The 22,289-nt window shown below is 38.0% G+C and overlaps 1 protein-coding gene across 2 annotated transcripts in view; it reads left to right on the top strand.

Annotated features, from left to right (window-relative positions):
• Window positions 1-22,289, top strand: part of NDST3 (N-deacetylase and N-sulfotransferase 3) — a 161,506-nt gene that overhangs the window by 51,577 nt on the left and 87,640 nt on the right. For both annotated transcript variants that reach the window (XM_005607872.4, XM_023636641.2), the window contains exons 3-4: window positions 445-532; window positions 8,676-8,830. In XM_005607872.4, the coding sequence (XP_005607929.1) occupies window positions 445-532; window positions 8,676-8,830 (243 nt within the window). The remainder of the gene's footprint in view (window positions 1-444; window positions 533-8,675; window positions 8,831-22,289) is intronic.

Genomic DNA, 22,289 nt, shown 5'->3' with positions numbered 1-22,289 from the left:
GGAAAAGTCTTGAATTTTGAAGACCAAAGATGCATCTGAGAAACAACAATCTGATTCTTTCAACATGTGTTCTTGCATAGTTTCATTAGTGTCCTTCTTTTGACAGTTGGTGATCTATGTCCCTGAGGGGTGAAAGGAGATCTATTCTATGTGGTAGATACTGGCTCCTTTGATACATGCAGAATAAACTTTTCATTTAACTTTGTTTTTCTAGTTGACGCTTCTTGCTGATCTATCGCAAGCTAAAGGATAAATATGTGTATGTGTTTATGTAATCTCGAAAGGATCTCTCTAGTTTTAAAGTGGTAAAGAATCTGCTTTCCATCATTTAATTCTCTCACATGGATAAAGGAATTTTACCCTTTGAAAGCAAAAGGAAGATATCTTTTAAAACTTCTCAATGCCATTCTCTACCTGATGCATTTTTTTAATTATATATTTCAGGCCCTGCTCGATACTCAGAATCTTTTACGTGCACAAATCACAAATTTTACATTCAACCTGGGATTTTCAGGGAAATTTTACCATACAGGTAAGAAAAGGGGAGTAACACTTCTCATTAAGGCCTCTCTGACCACTCCATTTAAAATTGCGTACCCCTGGTGTTCAAATCTTTCTTTGCCAGTGTCCCTCCTCGGTTTTATTTTCTTCATATTATTCAATCCACTTAACATTATTTTTTAACCTTTACAAAATGTTAGTGGTTTGAAAGTTTATGTACCGTGGTATTATCTAACGTCCTTCCTTTTCTATTGAACTATAATTTATATACATGTAAGTGCATCAATACTGTTCAATGAATTTTCACGAAGTGTCCACAGCTGTGTAACCAGCAGGTGGACCAAGAAGAGACTGCTCCCAGAATCCCGCCCTCCCTTACGCTCCCTTACAGTCACTAGCTCCCCTCAAAGAAAACCACTGTCCTGACTTCTAATATCCTAAATTAGATTGCCTGACTTTGCGATGTGTGTAAAAGGAATCATATGGTGTGGTCTCTTCTATATCCAGCCTGTTTTGTTCAATATTATTTGGGTTTCACAGATATTATTGTGTATAGTTGTAATTCTTTCATTTTTGTTGCTTTGTAATATTCCATTGTTGGAATATACCAAATTTTCTTTATTCCATTCCTTTCCAATGTAGATGGTTGGGTTGTTTCCAGTATTTGGGTTTTTTTGGGTAGTCATGTTAGGAACTTTTTGTACCTGTCCTTCAGAGGACATAAGCATTCTTTTCTGTTGGTTATCCACCAGGAGTAGAATTGCTAGTTGTATGGCACACCTTGGATCAGCTTTCGTAGAAAACGCCAAACAAGTTTTCAAAGTGTTTGTACCAATTCACATGCTAAGAGTGTATGAATTTTCTGTTGCTCCACATTCTCACCAATATTGATAGTGTTTGTCTTTCTAATTGTGGTCTTTGTGGTGGGCAGGGCATGTAGAGATGTCATGTAATGGTCTTAATGGACATTTCTCTGATGAATAGTGAAATTGAGCTTTTTTAATCGGTCTATTGGCCCTTTGGATATCCTCTTTTGTGAAATGTCTGGGGTTTTTTTCTATTGATTTGTAGAAATTCTTTACGTATTCTTAATGAGTCCTTTACCAGTTATATGTGTTATAAATTACTTTCTCCTATTGTGTGGGTTGTCTATTCACTCTCTTAATGGTGTTTGTTGATGAATAAAAATACTGAATTTTAATGTTATCCAATTTATCTTTTCATTTCCTTTATGGTCAACTGTGTGTCTTTTTAAAGACATCTTTGCATGCCACAAGATCATAAAAATATGTTTCTATATTCTTAAAATGTGAAAATCTGAGGTCCATCTATAATTGAATTTTGTGTATGTGTTTAACAGGGGCCAAGATGTCTTCTTTTTTCCATAAAGATATCTAATTGATACCGAGTATTGAAAAGACATGCTTTTCCAAAGCACCATAGTGTCATCATTGTCGTAAATTAGATGACCGTACATGTGTGGACCTTGTTTCTGGACTCTCCAGTTCATTTGATCTATTTGTCTCCATCACTGTCTTATTTACTGTAACTTTATAATTAATATTAACATCTGCTAGTGTAAATCCTCCACGTTTGTTCATTTCATTCAAGACTGCCTTGGCAATTCTTGGCCCTTTGCATTTTTCTATAAATTTTAGGATCAGCTTATCAATATCCAAAGAAACTTGCTAGAATTTTGATTGAGATTGCATTAAATCCATAAATTAATTTAGGAAGAGTTGCCGTCTTACATATTGAATCTCCCAATCCTTGAACATTTTTAGGTCCTCTTTACTCACACTTAATAAAACGTGTTTTTAGATTTATTTAGATTTAGATTTAAAACTTGTTTTTAGATTTATTCCTTAGTGGGGTTTTTTGATGCAATAGGAAATGACATCTTGTTTTTTATTTCATTTTTCTTTTCTTTATTGGTGGTGTATAAAAATACAATTGATTTTGTATACTGATCTTGTATCCAGAAACCTTGCTACATTCACTTATTAATTCTATAGTTTGTCTGTAGATTCTTTTGGATTTTCTACCTGTACAATCATGTAACTTTTGAATAGTGAACATTTTATTTCTTCCTTTCTGAGCCTAGTGAATTGTGTTTCTTTTCCTTGCCTGTTGCACTAGTTTGGATCTCCAGTACAATGTTAAATAAAAACGGTGATCCTGATACTCGTGTCTTGTTCCTGACCTCAGGGGGGAAGTGTTTCAATAGATTTTCTCTGTTCTTGAGGGGAATTCTTTCAACAGTGTATTTTGTAGATTCTCTTTATTAACTTAAGGACGCTTCTTTCTGTTCCTAGATTGCTAAGAGCTTTATCATGAATCGGTGTTGAGTGCACTTTGTTTTTAAATTGTTTATCTCTTGTCTCTCATCCCTCACTAATCCGTGAAGGCTTTACTGCTGTAACACCAGCAACCAGAACAGTGCCTGTTGAGAAAATGAATTATGAACAAATGATTGAGCGAAAATAAGATCACCTTGATTTCAGCTGTTTGTGTTTATATGGAACAAGGTCAGAGAGTAAAATTTGACCATATTTCGTTGTCAAAGGAAATCACTGTAAACATTAAGAATAACTAAAAAGTTTCTTTCCCAAACATAATAGAAATATAAGAAAATACTCCTGGCAACTCAATTTTTTGCCCAATACTGAATGCTAAAGAATGACCCTGGACAGTTTCTCTCCTTCCTTCTTGTTTCTGAAAGGTTTGTCCTTTTCCCTTACTTGGGCACTTCCCACAGCTCGCAGTAAGAATGTTCTCTCTCTGAGCCAGAGAAACAGGAGGAACCTAAGGCCAGTGCTTCAAGGGGTCTTGTTCCCTGTATGTGATATGAAAGCTTCCACAAAAGCATAGCTAGGGTTGTCTAAAGCCAGTAAAATCATTTTTCAGTGGGAACAGATGTAAAATTTAATGCTCTGAATCCTTCAAAAATTAGATATTGTAAAATTTAATTGAATTACATTGTCTTCCTTTCTAAATGAGTAATTCCTCTTTCTATTAAAAGTCTATCTGTTTTATTCAATCTTGAAGAGAAAGAGAAGAACAGCACTGCCATAATAGTGAGATTGTATTTCAGGAGAGTGTTCGTCTTGTTTGAGTTATTTTAGTTTTTGAAGGATTCATGCCTTTTGTGAGAAATAAAGAGATGAAGGAAATAAAAATCATGGTTCCTTTTTAGTGAGCAGCACCATATTCCAGGTACTTAGCTACAGCACTTTTCATGTACATTTTCACTGAATTCTAGGAGTTAAAAAATATGTTACCTTGTTTTCTAGATAAGAACACAGAAACTTAGAGGGGCCCAAGGTCATATAGCTAATTGATTGTCAAAAAATAGTCTGAACTTTAGGTCAGTTAGAACACAAGTCTTTTGTATTAGAAAAATTGGATCTTTATTGTTTGATTGGCAATCCTTGATTGGGGAAGCTGAATGGCAAAAGATTCCTTTCTCTTATCTTTAGGTTCTTTACGTTTGTACGTTTTCCCAAATCACTGAGAACCAGTAATATTGATAAAGTCTAACCATAGCATAGAATTAATTAACAATGTGAAGACCAATGTTATATTGAATTAGTAAATGCTGGTCTTATTTCTAAACTCCACATTTGGTCAATGAATGATAGTTAAGACCCTTAAATTTGGAGTTGCTTAATCTGGGTTAGAATTCATGTTCTGTCCTGACATTGGAGACAAATTTGTCAGTAACTTGGGATAAATCACTTCTCCAAATATCAATTTCCTTATCTGTAAAGTGGAGTTAGCAGTGGCCTTACCTCATAGGCTTGTAGTGAGAATTAAACGAGATGATGCTTGAATAACGCAACACAATGCTTGACAAAAGGTAAAGTCTCAATCAATAATGTTTTTAATATAATACTAGAGTAGGAAATACTGCAGATAAAATACTGAAGAGACTTAAATATAATAAATAATAATTTGCCATAACTTTATAAGATTTCAGCGTAGCTTGGTAATAACTTAAGACATGACACTTTAAATTGAGAAATTTGACTTCTAGTTCTTCTCTCTTCCTCCAGTTCTGGCAAAGGTGGGCTAAGTCGGGGGATAAATGGGTGGCAAGAAGCCAGAACAATCCAACCATGAACAACTATGTTGCAACTGCTTTTTATCATAATCTTTAAAGTAATAAGCAATAGACACTTGTTCTCAATATAATTAATTCTGATATAAAACATCCCTGAAGCAGGATTAAAGAAAATCAGATAAGAAAGAGTTATAAAGAAAAAAGGAAAGGCATACAATTATGCCTACTATGAATTTATGTAAATCTGTCAGAGGGTGGACATCCTTTGGCAACTCCTACATGATTCAAATGTATTGGTATTTTAATAGCGGATTTCACCACGATATTCAGGAAAGGACAACGAAGGCCTGAGCTAACTTTCCAAAGAACCTTGAGATCTGATGTGCTGTCCTGATAAATAAACTTTGGGTAAAGGCCAACTAGAAAAATGAATAAAGGAGAGATGAGAAGAAAGACGCAAGCAAAGATAGGAGTTATAGGAGACAGGGAATAAAGATTAAAAGCAAGGGGAGGGGTAGCTTTCCATGAACTAGGAAATCTTAGCTCGCTTTACCAAGGGGGGTGGAAGGCAAGAATGAACTGATTATCAGGAAACCCCCAGAGACTTCTGCCTGTTTTCAGTATGAAAGTAAAACTGCAACGTGTAACTGACTGTAATCTTAGCTGATATGGAGTCCTGAGGACGTACAAAATGTTAAGCAAGAGGAGAGTATCTTGGATATAAGTAGAGATGTGGTATTTTTGTTTGTTTGTTTGTTTTTTTGAGGAAGATTAGCCTTGAGTTAATAGCTGCCACCAATCATCCTCTTTTTGCTGAGAAAGACTGGCCCTGAGCTAACATCTGTGCCCATCTTCCTCTACTTTATATGTGGGACGCCTGCCACAGCATGGCTTGCCAAGTGGTGCCATGTCCATGTTCGGGATCTGAACTGGCAAACCCCAGGCTGCTGAAGCAGAATGTGCAAACTTAACCGCTGCTCTACCGGTCAACCCCCAGTAGAGATGTTTAATTGCAGGAAAACCAAACAACATCATCCTTATGTCAAACAAACAAACATGTATTTAAACATCACCGTAGCATGCAGCAAATGCATCTTTACCGGGGCCAACTTATTTATCACCTGAAAAGTAACAGGACCCAAGACCTTGCCATGATTGGGGTCATCAAAGATTCTAAACCCTGACTCCATCTTCCTGTTCCTTCTAGAAGAATTCTTCTCCAGAAGGCTTCCCTGAGCTGTAAGATAATCCCTCAGAAGCCCCAAGAATGCTCCATGTTGGTGACTCATGAATCAGGCCAATCAGTTAATATAATGGCTTGGTCAGTTCTTTCTAAATACAATGTCCCCTGTGCCACATAACACTCAGGTGAGACCTCCCCCTTTGCAGTATTATAGTGAAAAACATAAAAACCAAACTCAAGGAGATGTGGAAGAGACACAAGGAGAACAGGAATAGGGAGTATAGGAGGGACAGAAATGGGCATTTTAGATTACCCCCCGTGTGCCAGACTATGTAGACACTTCCTCCCAAAAGAATAAAAGAGGTAAGCTATCCATCCTTTGGCCGACATGAATACTAACATAAACGGATTGTGTGACTTGACCACAATCACACAACTCAAGTGTGTTGGAATCCACAAATAAACTAAAACTTCTGACTCCCAAGACAATACTTGTACAACTATACTATAGTAACATGAGTGTATGATGAAGAGGAAAAAATAGGTGAAATCAAACAGATTCGATTTAAAGATGCCCTTTATACAGAGAGAAAAAACTCCCTTCCTATAAGCAGAGTATTTATGCGTATGACAGTGAAATCGAAGACTGTCCTTGTTGACGAATTGTGTTAGTCCACTCGCTCTGCATCACTCATGCTATTCCTCCGCATGAATTAGAACGACCATCCCGCCTCGCACTACACCTTTATCTTTGGTATATCTCTTTCACTGTCCAATAAACCATAGGATCTGATTCTTGTCCTGCCAGTGGGCTCTGCGTTCCTTCTCTTGGGAAATTAAGTGAAAGAACAGTGGTCACAAGCTCTGGGCTCAGTTGGCTGGGTCAGGACATCAGTCCGTCCTCCATCTTTAGCCCGTAGGGCCCTTTAAAACCAGTCACATCCGAACTGCTATTGAAAATATGAGAGGGCAAATAGGATGTGAAAACAGACAACCCACCTCTGAATTACATACTTCCGTATTGTTTGAAATGAGAACGTATTATTTTTGTAATATTGTTTCTTTTTTAAATTTGTTATTATTATTGTTTTTAACTTGATTATTTCATACTTCTATGAAACTAACCAGAATAGTATAATGAACTGCCGTATATCCAGTCACCCAGCTTCGATAATCGTCGACTCCTTGCCAATTTTGTTTTGTCTATATTCCCATCCATTTCCCAACTCTGTCTTTTTGGAATCAAAACCCAGATGTAACATTTAAACAATAAATATTTCAATATATACTTCTAAAAGAGGAGGGCTCTTTTTTATTAATAAACACAATACCAGTTATCACATCTAAAATATTTTACAGTAATTCCTTAATATCTAATCAATGTTCAAATGTCCTCATAAATGGCGTACACGGCTTTTTGTTTTAGAGTTTGTTTCTTTGAATTAGGATACCAGTAAAGTCACATGTTGTGATAGTTGCTATGTCTTTTAAGTCTCCTTTAATCTACAGATTATCCCTATTTCTTCCCCTCGTCGTTGAAAAGTATTTGTTAAAAAAAAAGAAAGTTTTCCTCCCGAGTTTCCCATAGCCGCGATTTTGCTGAGTTCATCGCTGAGGTCTGGTTGAATGTGTCCCTCTGTTCTCCACACGACGTCATGTGAAAACCCCACTCCTCTAGGAGTTTACTGGATTCACTGTTCTGGCTGAAATTGAAGTGTGGCTGCATAATGTGTGAGGATTAATATCGTCTTAAGATATACAGGACAGTCCTGAGGCACCTTATACTGCTCTCCTTTCATGCTGGAGTAAGGAAACTGTGCCAAAGGCGGTACAGGAGGCTCCTACTCCCCTCAAAGAAATTAAGAGAACTGTGGGGGCCGACCCGGTGGTGCAGTGGTTAAGTGCGCACATTCCGCTTCCGCAGCCCAGGCTTTGCCAGTTTGGATCCCCGGTGCGGACATGGCACCGCTTGGCAAGCCATGCTGTGGTAGGCATCCCACATATAACGTAGAGGAAGATGGGCATGGCTGTTAGCTCAGGGCCAGTCTTCCTCAGCAAAAAGAGGAGGATTGGCAGCAGATGTTAGCTCAAGGCTAATCTTCCTCAAAAAGAGCAAAAAGAGAGGGAAAACTGTGGGATTTCCTACACTCAGCTAAACTGCAGGTTGGGGAAATGAGGAAATGAAAAAGCCCAAATATGAAAAATCAGAGGAACAACAAAAGGGCTGACTCAAGGAAATGGAAGTTTCTTGATGGAGAGTCTGCTTCCAAGAACTTGGGAGAAAGGACAAGCATGAGGAACATGCGGACCACCAAGGAGCCGCTGGGAACGTTTCACTGTGACTTTACCACTTCTCAGCTTCTTTCCATTACTTTCATCCTTTGTTCCCTTCAGTTTTCTCTAATTTTCCAAAATATTCTCTAAATTTCCCAAGTATTACTAATACTAAATATTACTAAGCATTAGCTTTTTCTCTGACTTAGGAGTAATCCAAATAAATTATGGAATTATTTTCTTGTGATGGTTCTGTCACAACGCATGTCGAAATTATCTGCTACTGGAGCCTGACACACATTTCCTTATGGATATTCTCTACATTGCCTACTTAGTCCCCCATTCTCTCCAAACTACAAATTATACAAAGCTAAAGGAGTTCCAGTGTCCTTGAGAATGGCTGTGTATTTCCATCTTGCAGTGATTTCATATCCGTGTCTCATGTTTAAAAATTTTTTAAAGAGTCGTTTTGTCACAATCTCTGGTTGTTCCCCAATAACAGATTTTCCTTTGCTACATTTCATATTCAAAGTCTTGTATGTATCTAAGTGTAAATGGTGCCTTCTAAATACGTGATAGGACTACAGAATTAGATAGATAGATGACAATCAGTGTAACTAATGATGATCTTTTTTCCTCCCCCCACCCTCAAAGGAACTGAAGAGGAAGATGAAGGTGATGACCATCTTTTGGGGTCTGTCGATGAGTTCTGGTGGTTCCCTCATATGTGGAGCCACATGCAGCCCCACCTCTTCCACAATGAGTCATCTTTGGTGGAACAGATGATTCTCAACAAAAAATTTGCCTTAGTAAGTAACACACTTTGAACATTATATTGAACTAGTGTATACTGACTATAGAAATGACCAGCATTTTATATTGAGAAGCTCTTAGAGGTTTTTGGCATATTGGGACTCTTTCAGCAGGCTTTTGTATGAGAACTTGGTATTGCAGCAGTTCAGTGTGTGACTTCTGAGTTTGTACCGAGAGCTTATCACTATGTTTAATGCTTTGAGGTGTCTAATTTAAGAGGAACTATGCAAGACGTTTATAAGACTCAGTTCTAGGACATTAAGGTCAGAGCACATAAAACATCGCTCCTGTCCAGAAGGAGCTTCCTGCTGCCCTGGGAAGGCAAAATCTACAGGTACAACAATTCTCCAACAAAATTAAATATTCCTTGATCTAGTGCCAAACTGTACAGATTTAAACCCAGAGTTCAGAGAAATAAGTGTCTTTGGGCGTGGCCAGGGAAATGGTCTTGTAGAAATAAGATTTTAGTTACACTCTGAAATAAGAATCAGATTTAGGTATCAGGAAGAATTGGAGTGAAATGAGGCTGAGGGAAAAGGCCAGGTAGAGGATACCATAACGTGGGCAGAAGGTAATGAAGACTCAAGCCAGGGAGGCAATAGAAATGGGAAGAAAACCATTTCAAAGACATTGCAAACATCTGTGTTACAAGGATGGAACATTTGACTAAAGGAAAATGCTCTGTTTTATACTGAAAGTTTTCTGATGGGACAGGGATATTTATGGTAAAAGTTCTAAGTACGGCAGGCAGGAAAATGTGCTTGTGATCAGCAGAGATGGTATATAGTGATTAACAAGCCAATGGGGCGTGTGTTGGGTGAGAGATAGTGTTTTCTCTTTGTTTCCACAAATTATTCCAATGGACACACACACAGGTGGAGGAAGTCCAGACAGGCTGTTGTTTGTTTATTTACCCAGCATATCCCTCCCTGGGCAGGAAGTACCTTGGGAGCAGGAACTATGTTCTGTCCATCACAGTATCGCAGTTCCTAACTCATGAAGGCACTCAAGAAGTATTCGTAGTATAAATCATCAAGGCAGTAGAACTTACCTCTCAAAAAGTAATTGAAATGTAATATATCTTTATTTACTATAGCATTTTTTTTTGCAAACCTCAAGGTTATTACAATGTTCGTAGATTATTTATGTTGTTAATAAATCCCAAACCATCAAATCATGTTTCTAGGCAAATCCTGCAAATGGTAGACTTAGCCCAGTGTACAAAATAAATTACAACACACTACACTGGTTAATCTGGATGTGAGTGTGAAAAACTCTAATATATAACTTCTCCTCGACAGACAAAGTGTTTTACTAGAGGTTTGAAGTCCTAACCCTGTAACTAGAAATGACTGATTTGAAGTGTAATTTGCTCAGTTTTGAGGTTTCTCCGCACATGTATGCTTTTCTCAACATTATAGTGTCTTAACCCTGAAGATGTACTATTTCCTCACATACTTGCCCTTAACATATTTTTACTCTAAAATGGCATAAAGAGATTGTGGCTGTAAGTCTGTGAAAACAAGAGCAAGCGTTACTTCCCTTGACTGGCCACCCAGCCATGTAACTATTAGCTTTTTGGCTAATTAGAACTTAAGGAAGTACCGACGCCCACTTATCGTGGAATGGTATTCTATATAAACTGCTAAAGCCGAGATGTTTGGGTAGTTGATCCACACAGTACCTTATTCAAACTTATACAAGAAAAGGTTAGAATTTATATAATGCATTGGTTTTTTTTTTTTTTTCTTGAGGAGATAGAAGACCAAATACTTTATGGATAGCATCAGGAGCCCAAACTCGTCTTTCAACTTCAATCTGCTCCCCAAAATAGATACACAGCTTCACGTGCACCTTTGCCATGCCTTGATATTTTGTCAAGAAAGCAAGAATAGTGCCCCCCATACTGAAATGGTAAAGGTGTTTTGACAGTATTTGCAAACTCCTGTGAGAAAGCCCCCTTTATTTTACCTCAAAATATAAACAGGAAGAGTAAATAGCATGTTAAAGTGGTAAACATTGCCACAATTTGTAATAGAAGGCATTAAAAATCCTCTTGATGCAGCAAACGTTAATTCTGTCATCTTCAGAAGTCTAAGCCTGCTGATATTAGCAACATTAATCAGCAAGAGAGGATGTGGAGGAGGAAATTACTTTGTAGTTTCTTCTTAAATGTGTGGAGAAAGAAAGACAGGAATTTGTGAAAGAAGAAAATACAGAGAGTAAAAGAAAGTGCCAGTAAAAGATAAAAAACTGAGAAGTGAGGAGAGAGGTTTTTGTGTTTGTTGTTGCTGTTGTTTTGGTAGCCTTCAAGAAAATATAGTTTATCAAGGCAGATTTGATGAAAGACATGACATTCACTGTTACGTTTCCCTGAACATAGAATAGCATCTAGAATAATGGTATCCCATTATTATTTGGATGAATGAATCAGTGCATGCCAATATTATGTTGATACTTAAAACAAGCATAAATACTTGAAGGTATATTATAGTAAGAACAGACTGCACAGAGTTATAAAGATCTTTTTAGAATTCTCAACTAAGAAGCATCATGAATTGAAAGAATAATTCAAAATTGAAATTTGGTCATTCTTAACCTCCTAACTCAAGTGCTAAGCAGGGGACATTTCTTAAAAATGTCATTCCTAACTACAGGTTGACAACTCAAATTATGGTTCTGGAGGCAGTAGAGAACAGTCATAAGGATCTTCAGAATTAACACCAAATGTGTTCTTTAATGTTTAATCAAGTACGGGACCAGCTGACTTTTTTGTCAAGAAAGAACAGACAGAAAAGACTGAATCCAGGACCAGTCCTTCCCCAGCCATAACAACATGAAAGAGAATATATGTAAACCATTTGGGAACAGTGATGAGCACATACACAGTCAATAGATGGCAGCTGTTGTTTTTATTATCCTTATATTCAGTATCATAAAACTGCCATCTTCAGTTTTATCTAACTCCTGAGGTGTTCTGAGTAGCAGGTAAAAGGGACAAAAATCTTCAAATTTAAAAGCCCAGTTGGTTAATGTGAATTCTACACATTTTCTAAATATGTGTTAACTCTTTTACTTTTCATTAAAGCATTAGGGTTATAAAGCTGCTTCATTGCTCAATTTAAAGATGTAATGAGAAAAGATCAAGGGTTTTCATTTTTTATATATTCCGTATTATTTCCTTTAATTCTTACAATAACCCTGAATTGTAGGTATATTTATTCTTACACTATACGGAAGAAAACTGAAAATCTGAGAAACAGAGTGACACACTCATGATTATAAAGCTCACTAGTGGTAGAGTTAAGACCAGAAATCCAGTCTTCTAAAATTGCATAAATTGTGACCCCCACCCCCCCACCCCCCAGGCTTCCGCATTAGCCTCTCAGCCCAGTTCACGGGCGTAGGTCAAAATTTCTCTTCTGCCTGGTAATCCAAAGGAATGTCTGGCAACCCTGATAAGGTAAGGGAAATTGAAAACTAGTGCTGGAGCTCAGAGGGCAACTTGTCCCTGAGGTTCCCAAAGGTTCCCTAAGATAGGAAGTTTCTAAAATGCTAGGAAAGGAGACAAACAACTGAATCTGAGGAACTAAATGCAGTCATGTGCCACTTCACAATGGGGACACCTTCTGAAAAATGAGTCATTAGGTGATTTCATCATTGTGTGAACATCAGAGTGTACTTACACAACCCTAGATGGTATAGCCTGCTACACATCTAGGCTATACGGTACTGATCTTACGGGACCGCTGTCGCATATGTGGTCCATCGTTGACTGATTATGTGGCGCATGACTATACCATTTATCACGTATAGATATAGAGGCTACTTTAATTCAGTGGAAACTATTCCGGAGGAAATTCTGCCTCAACTATCAACTTACTGGATGGAACAAGCAAAAGCTTAACCTGTGCTAATAGTGCATTTGTAAATTGGGTTACATCCTGCTTTTCTCCACTAGCTTAGAGGCTCTGAATTTAAAACTGATCAGGAGTGTTTCCCAACGAAGGAACTGAGAGAACATACAAAGAAGCAATGAGCTGCCTTGGGAGCAACTGGGTGTTCAAACAGAACTGGAGGTCATGGATAAAATTCAGTATTCAAATGAGCAAGTGACTTAGAGGACATTTAATGTACTTTTCCAACTAAAAGAATCTGAGACTGTGAGGTAAAACTCTTTTGTCGGGGCCTTCTCTGTCACCATCTACAGCCAAACACCTGCTGTTTTCATTGAGTTTTAGCAAACACATCTCATCTATTATCCTTTTGAAGAGTGTGGACACTGCTGCCTCGCAAGGGAATTTGATGCCCATTTTAATTTAGCTTTGAAAGCTCCGTCTAATAGCTTACTATGGAAGGTCAAGCAAATCCTTTGAGCAAACTTGCATTTGACGATTACAGCCATCAGGAAATGCAGCTTTAGAGGTTGATTAGAAAATATTTTTAGTAATCAAATATGGGCTAATTCAGGTATTAAAATGAATTTTCAACAGGGGATTTCTTTTTGAAAGGTATCTTTTCTGAGGCAAGGATTAATTGTAAGAATTATTGACCTCCAACACAGTTTGAGAGATCTATTGTACAGCTTTAAAAATTGGACAGAATTCCATTAGAAAAAGAGCATTGCATTTAAACCTCAAAAATCATCAGTATATATATACTCAACTGAAGAACTGGATCTAAATTTTGGCTAATTATGGTAGTCTGATTTTTAACAATCAAATAATTAGTAGAAATTTTTATCATAATACTCACTGTCAGTATCAGTGATACTTAACACTGTTATAAAGAATAGTATTAAAATTAGTAGTAGTGGAATAACATTCCTAATCCTGAAAACATAGATTCTTGCCAAGGATTGCACTGTTTAATTGCATTATCATTATTCTTTCAAATAATGTCCTTTTCCCTGCTCTTTTCCAAGTTCAGCAGAACATGCTAATTTACATTAGCTGAAATGTCTATTGTCAACTATGCAACTTTTTAGACTAGTGAGCACATTAACTTTTCTAATATGGATATAAAGATTATAGTATCAAAATGTCATTTAAAATATATTGAAAGACTTGCTTGTTTAAGGAATATAGGATAATCTTTTAATTAGTTTGCTTGCCAGCTAGAGAATGAATGATTTCTATCATTTTTACTTCAGTGAACCGTTTTATAAAAAAGCACATTAGATTTTCATTTTACTGATGTTGAAACAAAGTTTAATTCTAGTGGTGCTAATAGAAATAGAGTTCAAACCTCGGGATGCAAAAAGTCCGCTTGGAGCTGGTAGACCACTTCCGGAGTAATCCAAGCAGCCAGTTTGAGGAAGAGACTAGCCATTATTCTGAGCAGGATGACCAATGTGGTGAGGTCTGTCATTTACTTCATAAAAAGAACGGCTGAAGGAATTTGGAGAGAGCAAGAGATAGAAGAGAAAACCAAGGGAATACGTTATCAGGGCTAATACTCAACTTAAAAGTACTGGTATGGCCACCTTAGTTATTACAGTATTGAAATGAGTCAATACTACTACCCTTACCCCCACTACCACCTCAGACCCTCCCCAGGCTGTCCCCCACCTCCCACCGACTCAGCAGCTAACGGGGCCTGGCTCAGACCCCCAGCATCCAGCTCCGCCTCTACAGCTGGCAGCAGTTCGGATTGATGAGTGGCCGGCGTGCTGGCTGGTAAATATTTTGAGTATCATCCCTGCATATAATCAATCTTATGATTGAGAAGGAACTTGAATCAGTGTAGTCAGAAAGTAAGTCATAGAAGAGGGAGTACAATCCTATACATTCAAGTAGAGTTTTTCTTCTAATCTAGACAAGTGTGTACACAGAATGGTGATTGACACCTCCATGTTTGTTCGATGAAAATGCAAATAAATATTTCTCGCAGATGTTAAGATTTTATCATTACTGTTTTAAAATGTAGTTTTTATTATTATTTGGGTATGGTGAGGCCAACAGCTCGGGAGACCACTGCCACTGAAAAGACAGTTTGTTACTCACAGGCCAAGAGAAAGGGACACACCACACCATGCACGGCCCCACAGGGAAGCACTAGAGTCGGTCAAGAGACAGAACATGGGGGAAACATGGTCAAGAGCCTTTGATGTGGTTTGTGCGGCAAAGGTGAGACAAGGCGGGGTGAGCAGGTTTAGGATTGATTGGCTGGTTGGAACAATTTCGGTGGCACTGAGGAATGGGGGCTGTTTCTAGTTGTCTGGTCCCGGCCCTGAGGTGATTAGGGCAGGGAGAGAGAGGCACCCGGCTTCTGAGAGCCTATAAGGGAGCTGGTTGAGGGTAGGCACTCTGCACTGGCTGATTTGCATTTGAACAGCATGCTCTTAGGTGGGTGTTTGCTATCTGCAGGAACTGGCCAGCCCTGGGAGGGGCAGTCTCGCCAGGGTGGGCAAAGCCCCAGATGTCACAGCATCAGAAAACAGAACCTAAAAAAGTATGATTAACACAGTTACACGTGCCTCTCTCCAGGTGATGGATCTCGAAGCTTTCTACAGGTTTTCAGATCCCCTCATCATCCCAGTTGCCGTATTTGTACAATTTCTAACTTGTCGTTCTTCTCCCCAGTATATGTTGGCCCAATCTGAACATTATGGTCCACTGAGGCAATCTTATTAGAATGGAAAACAGTAAAATATTTTTTCCCTCATGTACACTTTACTTCTATTTATATAGCCAAAGATCACATTTTTTAAACCATCATATCACACTTCAAACATCATAGCATATCATGTCTGCTGGACCTACCGTCCATGAGCTATTTATTAAGCCCTCGGATATTTGTTTTTGTCCAATTGACTTTATTAAATGTTAGCCTTGAGATTCCACTTGTCCCTTTCACATTTCATATTTGTTATATGTTCAGTGTTTCAGTATATCAACATTCTGTTAAAGAGTGATTCTATTTAACATGCTGTATATCTTTCCCAGCTTTGTCATCCATATATTTTATAAGTATATTATATGACTTTTGCTTTATGATTTGGTTTATCATGTCTTTTCATCTAATTTTATGTTTATGACATCTTAAGTATTTTGAAAAATTGTTCTCTTTGATAGAGAAAGCAGAAGCAGAAGACAGATTAGGTATTTCTGCTTTTTTCTCTATTATCAAAGTATTTCGCCCACCCTCCAAACTGTGAACATGAGATAATATTCCTTGTTTATCTTTTACCAAAGTCATTTTCAACTAACAATTTATGGAAAATACACTCATTCTGAGATTTAGCCTCCTTGACAATATTTTTATGCCTTTTTTGTTTGTTTTGTTAGTTGGATTTTGTTCTCGGTTTTGTTACTATGCACTTCCTTTCATCTCTCGTACATCTTTTAAACCCTGGTGTAGATGAGAGCCCCATAAGTCGTCAGTCTCTCTAGATGATAACTAGCATTATTGACCTTCACTGTGTGGCTGGAACTCTATTTGATTCTCATCATAACCCTTCTGACATCATCTCCATTTTATGGATGACAGCTGATATTTGGAGGGTTTAGTAAATGCCCCAAACCACACAGCTAAGCCACAGATGTGGCACTGAATTCAGAGCTTTCTGACTCTGAACCACTATGTTAAACAGGTGTTTTCTTCCTTGTTTCAAATAATCATAATTCTTTAGAAAGAATGACATTTTTTGAATACCCTGTCCTTCTTTAGCAATACTCCCTTGGTGTATTCCCAGCCAGTGGAATGGTGTATTTCTTTTTGCAGGAGAATGTTTTTAAATCGACTTTCCTAAATTGAAGTGTCCTTATCTAATTATTTTCGGAATTACATATCTTAAGTACTTTGAGCTCCAAGATGACATTGTCATCTCCTCCCCAGAGTTCTCTCACTTCCACATAGACTGTAGAATCACAGAGCATGAGAGCAGGAGTGTTAAGGATGGAGAGAAGCTGGGAGAGTTTGGAGGTAAATAGACAAATTGCACTGCTATTGACATAACCAAGGAACAGGAAAGGGAAGGCCGTGCTAACTAAACCAAGGGAAGCGAGATTGCGAAGGAGAGAAATGTGAAAACTATTTCTGAGGTAGAATCAACAGGACTTTTTGTTGGAAGGATGATGAGGAAGCAAAAGGTAATAACAGGTCAAAAATAACATCAAGGTTTGGGTCTCCCAATTTTCTATCTGTGTATATTTATTGAAAGCCATGCAAGTATGAACTGCTGCTTTTTCTTTAGAAGCTCTGTATTTCACCCACATGAGGATACCCGCTCCTACCCATATCTACAGTGGTACAGGATTTTTTCTCATTTGGATATGTCATTAAACTTTTGAAAGTGGTTTTGATTACCTCAGGAACTTATAATCCTTTTCTTTGTAAATTCTTTCCAGACTACCTTTTTTTCCCATTCTATAGGAAGACTTGATGATCACCAATAAGGTAGAGAGTGTAGAAAAGTATTCCTCAATTCCTTTCTCTTTGTCCTCTAACAAAAATTCTACAGTGCATCTCCGGCACATATAGGGTGATTTAAACTGGTTTTGTGAAAACAGAGATAAATTTAGTGCATGTCCTACATGAAAATAGTCCCTCACTGCCCAAATTCATCTGGACACAAAATGTGTTAAAAGCCTTTATGAATTCTCCAAGAAACTCTCAGTGGTGGACTGGAGTCAGATGTGGGGCTGGTGGTACGGGGAGATGAGTTTCTGGATCCGGGCATGCTGCTCCTGAGTGTTGACTGCTCCTTCCTCTTTGCCGGCCTTACCTTTAGTTAAAATGGAGGGAGCCCTTGTTTTCTGAGAGGCGATTATAAACATGGCAGAGATAGAAGTGACGACAGACAGAGAAACCAGAGTCCACTCGGTACAACTGCTAACCTGGTGGCTGCTTGGGCATTGTCCTGTCTCCCACTCCATGCTCCCCATCACTCAACAATTTCTGTGAGTTCTTTCTTTTGTACCATATCCTGCTCCCTTTCAAAACTTTCCATTCCCACTCCACTTCCAAATTTTTCATCCTACACCTGGATCATTGCAGAGCCTCCCAGCTCCCCAAAATTCCCCATTTTTTTCCTTTAATTTATGCTCAGATCAAGGAATGTGTGAAACTTGAAATTCTATTATTCCCTTTCTCCTACAAGAAACCAGACCTTGTGTTTCAGTTCGGAAGATTGTTGACTCTCCAGAGGAAATGTAGGAAAAGAAGTTTTTGAGCTCTAGATAGTTACCAGGCATTATTTGTAGTGCTTTCCATGAATCCTCAATTAATCCTCACAGCCACCTGTGAGGCTGGTTATTCCCATATTGAAAATGCAGGGGGCGCCCCGTGGCTGAGTGGTTAAGTTTGCACCCTTTGCTTCGGCAGCCCAAGGTTTCCCCAGTTCAGATCCTGGGCGTGGACATGGCAAGCTCATCAAGCCATGCTGAGGCGGTGTCCGACATGCCACAACTGGAAGGACCCACAACTAAAAATACACAATTATGTACCGGGGGGCTTTGGGAGAAAAAGGAAAAATAAAAATCTTTAAAAAAAAAAAAAAGAAAAAGAAAATGCACAGAGTGGGCCTCAGAGAGCTTATGGTTTTCTTAAAATCACACAGCCAGTGAAAGCTGAAGAAAGGATTTGATCCCAGGTCTGTCAAACTCCAAAGTTCATGTAACCAGCATTGTTTGTGTAACTGAAAATTGCCATGACATTGGTAATGTTATTGCTTGCTGTTATAAAAACCTCATAATCAGAATATTATTACTTCCTTAAAGAGTTATGTTTTTTAAACAAATTCAGAATATTAAAATATGACTTTTTATAATGTTTTTCTTTTAAATAGCTGTTTATATTATTTATGTAATTTCTTGGTTTTGTGTAACCAGCATTAACTGTCCTGGTGGCTATCATAAATACCAGAGGGCATGCTGTAGTTATAACAAACAAAGATCAATATCAACTTTTTTATTTTTTCAGGAATATTAAATTTCCATTAAAATTAGTACTATGCAGACTTAAAGGTTTCTAGTATAATCAACCTTGTATGTTTTCGAAAAGATTAAATGCGTTTGCAAGGATTTGGGGAATTTGAGCCTGTCCCTGAATTGTTTACAGCTTTATTACTTCTCAAGGACCCCAAGGTCCATAAAAATCTCATCACTTCAGACTCTGAGAAAGATGGATTAACCTAAACCCTGCAATTCCTCCATATGTCTCCAGATAATTTTATTTTCAGTTATTTTGCTACAGCATGAAAAAATAAAGCTTCATAAAATCATTTCTTTTACATTTCTATGAACTCCTTGATGTGTTTACTTGAAGAAATTGTAGCAATTCAAAAAAATCAAGCGGGCCTATGCAAAGTACAAGTGTTTACATCATCCTTTTGAGTATTCTTACAAAAGCGCACCCTTTAGTGGTGTGTTTACTTATAAGACACTCAACAAAGGTATGCCGACACTTCAAAAATTCTGAGGGGAACTCTAAGAGAGAAAAACAGTATGCTCTGTTAAATGGAAACTTACTCAAAATAAATTACATAATTATTAAGGAAGATTAGAAGAAAATCTGTCACTTTCCCCTAAATAGTTCTTTCTTAGAGGTTACTAGTGAAAATGAAGGTTAAAGCTAAGCATGCATACCTTTTGTAACTGTTTTACAGTATTCATACTAAATTATTAGCTTAACTTTTGTTTCTGGAATTTTCTAATGCATTTGGTTTACTCAATTTCATTTAAGTTCTTCAAATAATTCAGCTGTTAACTTGGGGTAGTCCTTGAAGGGGCAGATGTGGTGTCGAGGAAGGGTTTTTGCTGATGTCATTGTTTCAGCTCTATCAAATTTATGAGTCACCAAGGATATTTTTACCTCCTACTTCATACATAATATCAATAGCTTTTTCCAGAGGAAATGGATACTGTTTAGTAAAACTGTTGTTAGATAAGATTGATAATGATAGTATATCTTCTTTTAGGAATGTCTGCTCTTAAATAAGAATTCTGAGTCTTTAAGGGGATAACAGTGATGGTGGAAGGATTCTTAGTTTACCTGTGTTTCTTTGTTTTATTTGTGCTTTCAATAGGAAAGAGAATAATGTTAATAAAATGAAAGGAAATTAAATGGTACTTTGCCAATAATGTTGCTTATGTTATATCTTTCGTTCTCTACAACTCAGTGAGATCATTAGTTTTATTACCCCTACTCGGCAAATGAGGGATTGGAGGATTCGTGAAGTCCTATAACCTGGCCAAGTTCCTGCAGCTAATGAAGAGCAGCACCGAGACTGAGCCCAGAACTTCTGAATCTGGGTTTCCTCCAAGATGCTGAGCTTCTCCCTGTCCCCAGGATACCCTGGTAGACACTGACCATTTTATTATCATGGGTTTGCTTCTCTTTGGATATGGGAAGAACAAGATTCTTTTCTTACTATATAGTTAGTGAAACACTATGACTCTTTCCTGGATCTGAGTAACTTTAGAGTGCTGAGGTCACACTTCAGTTTTAGGAGTTACTATAAGGCCATTCTGTTTCAAAAGTTCTCATTATTAACATCTTTATCCAAAGACTTTTGTTGCCTTTTTTTCGGTTTTTTTGTGAGGAAGATTCGCCCTGAACTAACATCCATTGACAATCCTCTTCTTTTTTTGCTTGAGGAAGATTAGCACTGAGCTAACATGTGTGCCAGTCTTCCTCTATTTTGTATGTGGGACACTGCCACAGCATGGCTGATGAGTGGAGTAGGCTCACAGCCAGGATCTGAACCTGTGAACCCCAGGCCACCAAAGTGGAGCATGTGGAACTTTAACCACTCCATCAGGGGACCAGCCCCAGACTTTTGTTACTTTTGTTATTGTAGCCATACTTTTTAAAATCCAAACTGTGAGAAAAGAATATCACCTTCCTGAGGTTTCTGGACCCACAGGAATTCACTAACCACAGAAGCTCACCTCAGCCTTGTCCAGAGTTTTTTGTTTTTTGTTTTTTTTAAAGATTGGCACCTGTGCTAAAATCTGTTGCCAATCTTTTTTTTTTTCTTAGTCTCCACAACCCCTCTCCCCTAAATGCCCCCCTGCCACCCCGGTACATAGTTGTATATTCTACTTGTGAGTACCTCTGGTTGTGCTATGTGGGACACCACCTCAGCATGGCCTGATGAGTGGTGCCAGGTCAGCACCCAGGATCCGAACCGGTGAAACCCTGGGCTGCTGAAATGGAGAGCATGAACTTAACCACTCAGCCAGAGGGCCGGCCCCAATGTCCAGAGTTTTTATTGGGGTTTTATTTCATAGGCAAGACTGATGGAATCACTGGCCACATGACAGAACTCAATCCAGCTCTCCTCCCCTACCTAGAGGTCAGGCTGATATCACCTGACTCTAACCCCCAACTCTCTAATTCCACTGTTGGCCTTTCTGGCATGGCCAAACCCCATCCTGAGTCATCTTGTTAGTATAAACTCAGATGTAGTCTAAGGGGCCCACCAGGAATAACAAAGACATTCCTATAACTTGGGAAATTCCATGGATTTATAGGGCTTACCTCCCAGGAACGGGGATAATGAAGACCAGCCAAATTCTTCATCATACAACAGCTGCCAACAGAGGACAATTTTAAACTCTTAAACCAAATCTATTAAAAACAACATGATCATCACAGCAGATTTTTCACATACCAGCCGGCAAACAGAAATTTATATTATGAATTTCAGAGCACCATGTAAAAAAAACTGGAAAGAAACCTAGTCACCAAATCCATAAATATTAACCAAATTTATGTAAATATGCCAATCACATTTTAGGAGATTATTACTTACTTAAATATGTAGGAAGAAAATTATACATGTTAGCTGAAGGTTAGATCATGGATTAAAAATAGATCACTTCTAAAACCACAAAGATTATGTCAAATAAACACAGAATTTTAAATCTGAACCTTAGTGACTACTTGCACAATCCATTTATTTCACAATTGAAAAAAAATGAAAAATCAGATTCCTATACTAAGAAAGTTATTTCTTTCAAGATCTTTCATTTCAAACCACACCAGAGATACCACCATTTATCACAGGAACATAGTCTAATATTTACACTCTTAGCATTCAGTACTAAACCTTAATTCCATAACCTAAAGATAAATCCTGACTTGCCTGGTTTTCTTCGAGGTGAAGAAAGAAGTCAGCTTCCTTTGAATAGTAACTTTGCATATGTTTAGCCGCCTTCACTGCCATTTCTTACTCCCCCCCACCCCCCACCGTGACCGGGCAACTGCTCCAGGACTCGTCCAGGGCCCAGAGGAACTGAAATTTGTGTGCAGCCCTTTAATTTCGCCTTAGGAAAACAAATTGTCTTTAGAAACTTTAAAATGCTCTTCAAATTTAAGGGAATAGTTTCATAAATTTATTTTCTTCACATATTGTGTGTGCGTGTGTGCGTATATATGCATGCATGCATGCATGTGTGTCTTTTATGTGAAAAGGTTCCAATTTCATTTTCCAAACATGCTCTTATC

This window comes from Equus caballus, chromosome 2 (assembly GCF_041296265.1).
Source record: "Equus caballus isolate H_3958 breed thoroughbred chromosome 2, TB-T2T, whole genome shotgun sequence".
Lineage (NCBI taxonomy): Eukaryota > Metazoa > Chordata > Mammalia > Perissodactyla > Equidae > Equus > Equus caballus.
This window is presented reverse-complemented; position numbering and strand designations above follow the sequence as displayed.